The 4,235-nt window shown below is 45.1% G+C and overlaps 1 protein-coding gene across 13 annotated transcripts in view; it reads right to left on the reverse strand.

Annotated features, from left to right (window-relative positions):
• The window catches only part of LOC128872468 (band 3 anion exchange protein), a 49,536-nt gene that overhangs the window by 11,264 nt on the left and 34,037 nt on the right, over positions 1-4,235 (reverse strand). For 12 of the 13 annotated variants that reach the window (XM_054115193.1, XM_054115194.1, XM_054115195.1 and 9 more), the window contains 3 exons: positions 2,934-3,117; positions 1,732-1,813; positions 1,230-1,607 (listed from right to left, as the gene is read on the reverse strand). In XM_054115193.1, coding sequence (XP_053971168.1) covers positions 1,230-1,607; positions 1,732-1,813; positions 2,934-3,117 — 644 coding nt within the window. Of the gene's footprint in view, positions 1-1,229; positions 1,608-1,731; positions 1,814-2,933; positions 3,118-3,503; positions 3,552-4,235 lie in introns of those variants that run through there. The other variant, XM_054115196.1, reaches the window with a different exon arrangement.

Raw genomic sequence — 4,235 nt, forward strand, 5'->3', positions numbered from 1 at the left:
CCACCGGTGGTACACGCCGCCGGAGTGGAGCATATAAGTGTGAGCCACCGGTGGTACACGCCGCTCGATTAAAAAATTAAACACGAATACTAAATTACCTAATCTTCGATAGTCTCGATGCAAAATTGTAACTCCGTAGGAATTTTCACGCGTTAATCTAAACCCTACCATGACAGACTACGAGCATCGTTGCAACGAAAAAAAAATAAAAAGATCGCTGCAACTCCTTTTGGCCCTGGGAATAACGAATCGAAAAGTCCACCACTCGGCGAATAACCATTGCGCGGATGACAGTTGCCTGGCATATCACGTTTAGGGAGAAGGAATCCGTCTACAACCTGAATAGCTTAATTGGTTGAAACCTTCTAATCCGGGATCGTACCCCCGTTAAGCAAGCCTGCTGATTCGTTCTCCCTCTCCGCGTCGTTAACGTTCCATCGGAACTTGTGCCTGCCGTTGGTCACTTTCACGAGCCACGACGCGTAGAGCGAGTCGGAAGGCGAAGACGAAATCGAAACATTACGATCTGGACGCGAATAGACGTAAAACAACATTCGATTACGATCGAAGCCGGTCTTTGATCTTTGACGATGAAATTCTAACGTCGGTAATCGACCAGGGGAAACGGTACGAAATAAGAGCGAATTCCTGGGCTCGCGCGCAGATAATAGAGCACAGTTGCGACCTGACGCGGTTGCAAGAACGATAGTCGAGACTACGTTGCGGACCAAAATTAAACAGTCGAGCGCAACAAAGCCTTCCGCACCTAGGAAATCATTTTATAGCCGACCATCTCGTAAACTGGGATTTTTGGACAGTTGCACGCTGCACGTGCCTGCCAGGATCGTACATCACTTTTAACCGTTAGCCATCGCGAAACGTTTCCAAGAATCCCAACACGATACTCGTAGAAATGGTCGAAGCGGAATTCTTCTCCGAATGCAGCATTGTCTCGAGGGAGGTATACGCTATTCAAAGACGAAACATGGGGTTAGTGACGAAACTATCGATACAACTAACGGTATCGTTTGAAAAATAAGACATGTCAGAGAAACAGAAAGCATAACACGTGCTCCTTCCGCTAATCTCTTCGGTTTCTCGCTTCTTTTCGGATTCTCTCACTCGGCGGACGACTTCAGCCAAAGAGGTAGGGACAGCGGAGTTGCTTATCTCGAGAGAAGTAAGAACACGTTTCCAAGTTTTGCCTAAAAAAATGATTAAAGGCTTACTTGTGCTCGTGTTTTTGGTGTCTCCGACACTTTCGATCCTCCTCGTGAGGCGGTGGTGCGGCGACGTTCGACGCCTCGTCCGGCGGGGGCGTAGGAACGTCTTCTTCCTTGATATTCTCGAACTGCACACGAGGGCTACCAACGGTGGAACTGTCGGTGATACCGGAAGCAGCCCTCTCCGATATCGGCGCCTCGCTCTCGCTGCTGACAACGTTCTCCGTCTCCTCCGCGGTCTCCTCGGCGGTCTCGTCGTCGAGGTCGTGCGAGTTGCTCGTCGACACCCCGTTGTCCATCGTGTCCGACTCCTGTTCGACGCCATTGCCTGCGTTCACCTGACCGTTCTCCTCTTCTTGACCAACTTCTGCTGTGGATCCTTCGCTGCAAACACGACGGATACGCTTTTTCATTCGCGTTCGCATTTTTACACAACGAAAACGGTGCTTTCGCTAAAGAAATGAATTCCGAGTATCGTTTTATGGGTATCGCAGGTCGAACGACTTACGGGGATAGATGCCGTCGCATAGATCTGGAATGGATGCTTTTCAGGGGCATGTGCGGATGAGGGTAACTTCTCTTTCGGTGCTCTGAAAAATATATATTTACATGTAAGTATAAAAAATATAGAGAAAGACGGCCGAATCGATCGATACTTATTCGTTCGATACGAGATATGTTAGGTTCTCCCAAAAAGTTTCTTCCATTTCATTAATGAGTAATATATACGCGACTTGTTTATTGACTCCATTGACAATACTAAACATAGGTTGCATAAGCTTTTTATAGGTAATCCCGCGATTCATCTGCGTTAACTTCGTTTTCATTGTTTGTTAATATTTATATATATTTGTTTATTTGTCAACTGTCAACAATCTTTGTTTACTATTTGCTTTATTGTGTCAATTTTATAATGGGTTATGCCCGTATGTATATATATATTGAAATAAATATACGCAGTATCTTATGTCTAATGTTACATTATCGAATCGCGTACGAACATTAACATCCAAGAAATTAGATTGTCTAATTTTATAAACACTGCCAGATAAAATAACTGCAAGCGAAAGTTACGGAAGAAACTTTTGGGGCGATCTAATAATTTCACTCGGCAATTTAAATTCTAATTCCTATTTTTGAAATACAAGTTTAGTATCGCTTGTACTCGAAATATTTACCTAGGTTTCGCCGATCGCCGATGCTGGGACTAGGATGTATCAAAGGTCGCTAACATTCCGCGATACCGCGATATTATATAATGAATAAATTAATGGTCAAGGCATGCCAGAAAGCGGAATTGCTTTAACCTTGGACCGCGAGAAATGATCGAGTTACGTAACCGTTTTCTGTTATCGGGGTCCAGACCGAGGAACAATGAATTTACCGACGTCGCGACGCAAGGGACAGAAAGCTTCGGCTGAGTTACGTGGCGAAAACCAAGTTTTTTTTAAGTCGAAAAAGAAAAATTTCTTTCAAGCGTCGATGAAAGCGAATCTGGATAAAACTCGAAGTTCTGAATAGAACTCGTGAATTTTGAAGAGAATTCAAAAATAAGTAATGCGATAAATATTAAATTCTACAGGTTCTAATCGTCTCGTTATTGTATCGTATTTGACATCAAGGACATGTTGACCACAAATAAAATATTATTATTATTATTATTATTATTGTTTTCATGAGAATCAGACTGTCAACGTGTATAATACGTACGATTGAAGTCGCGATCGCTATATCGAGGTGGTCCTCGGTCCCGATCTCGATCTCGATCGGATCCAGCCGATTCGGTTGGCGAGCCGAGCCGGGCTACGTCGAACCTCTTCCCGCCGTCCATCGCGAAAACCTTCTCCATCTCCTCGTCGAGTTCCGGTCCCGCTTCCGTCCCATGACCGTCGACCTAGTATCGAGAAAAAGAAAACATAACGTCGCTGATACTCGTTGTTACCACTAAGGGGCGGGAATTTTGTATTTTTAAGTTTACACGTTCATACTTTTTTCTTTAAAAAAAAAAAAAGTGAAAAAATTCTGATTCCTAAAAAATCCATTCGGTCTCCGTTTATTTCGCGTTGTCATGTCTGGCAGGCACGTGATGATTCACTTCGTGCATAGAGAGTCGAACTCTAAGCTTCGATTTTAAAATCGCGTAGTCCGTCTCGTCACAGTCCATCGCGTGCGACGAGCTTGCCGTTGATATTATTATAGGGAGTTACAGAATATCGACCCGTTCCGAAGGATAGAGGCAACACCTCCGAGCAGCGACGTTTCTTCTCGACGAGCTAATACCTTAAGCGGGAGCTTTTCACCGCTAAACGACATCGGAACGTATTTATCGAACGCGACACGGTCAGTTTCATCGCGTTACTCTAATCGAGCCGCGAAGCGTGGCGCGACAACGCGTTCGCTTTCGAGTCGGTTCTACGTTTAATGGTACGTCACCGACGTACGACGAATCGATCGAACGACATCGATGCCACCGATCTCGGCTCGAAAAACGATACTTTTGTTTACGATCGAAGTCGTGTTTCCTTCTTCGTTACAGTTTCCCTCTTCGACTAGTGTTTCTCGAATTTCGACTTCACGGTGGATCGTTGCATCAGAGGTACATCGTTTTTTCTGCAGGTTAACGTTTCGCTGACAAGTACACGGATCTGGGAAACGCTGCGTTAGACGGTGTTACGTTACCCTTTGGCTCGTTTAATGCGTTTCTCAACTTTTCCATTGTAACTACGCTTAATCATTTCTCGAGTATTACGAATGTATGTGTAGATATATATATATATATTGATTTATAATGAATGTGTGTGAGATCAGTAAGAGGGAGAAGTATTGTTGAACCGCTACCTCGATACGTTCACGCCGGCGTGTACCACCGGTGGCTCACGCCCGCGTGCCTATCAGATGGCGAGCACCATTGCGCCGCCCCATGGTAAGAAACAAAAATAACACCCACCCGCCGGCGTGTACCACCGGTGACTCACACTTATATGTCCAATCGGGCGGCGTGCACCACCGATG

Source organism: Hylaeus volcanicus, chromosome 2, assembly GCF_026283585.1.
Source record: "Hylaeus volcanicus isolate JK05 chromosome 2, UHH_iyHylVolc1.0_haploid, whole genome shotgun sequence".
NCBI classification, from domain to species: Eukaryota; Metazoa; Arthropoda; class Insecta; order Hymenoptera; family Colletidae; genus Hylaeus; species Hylaeus volcanicus.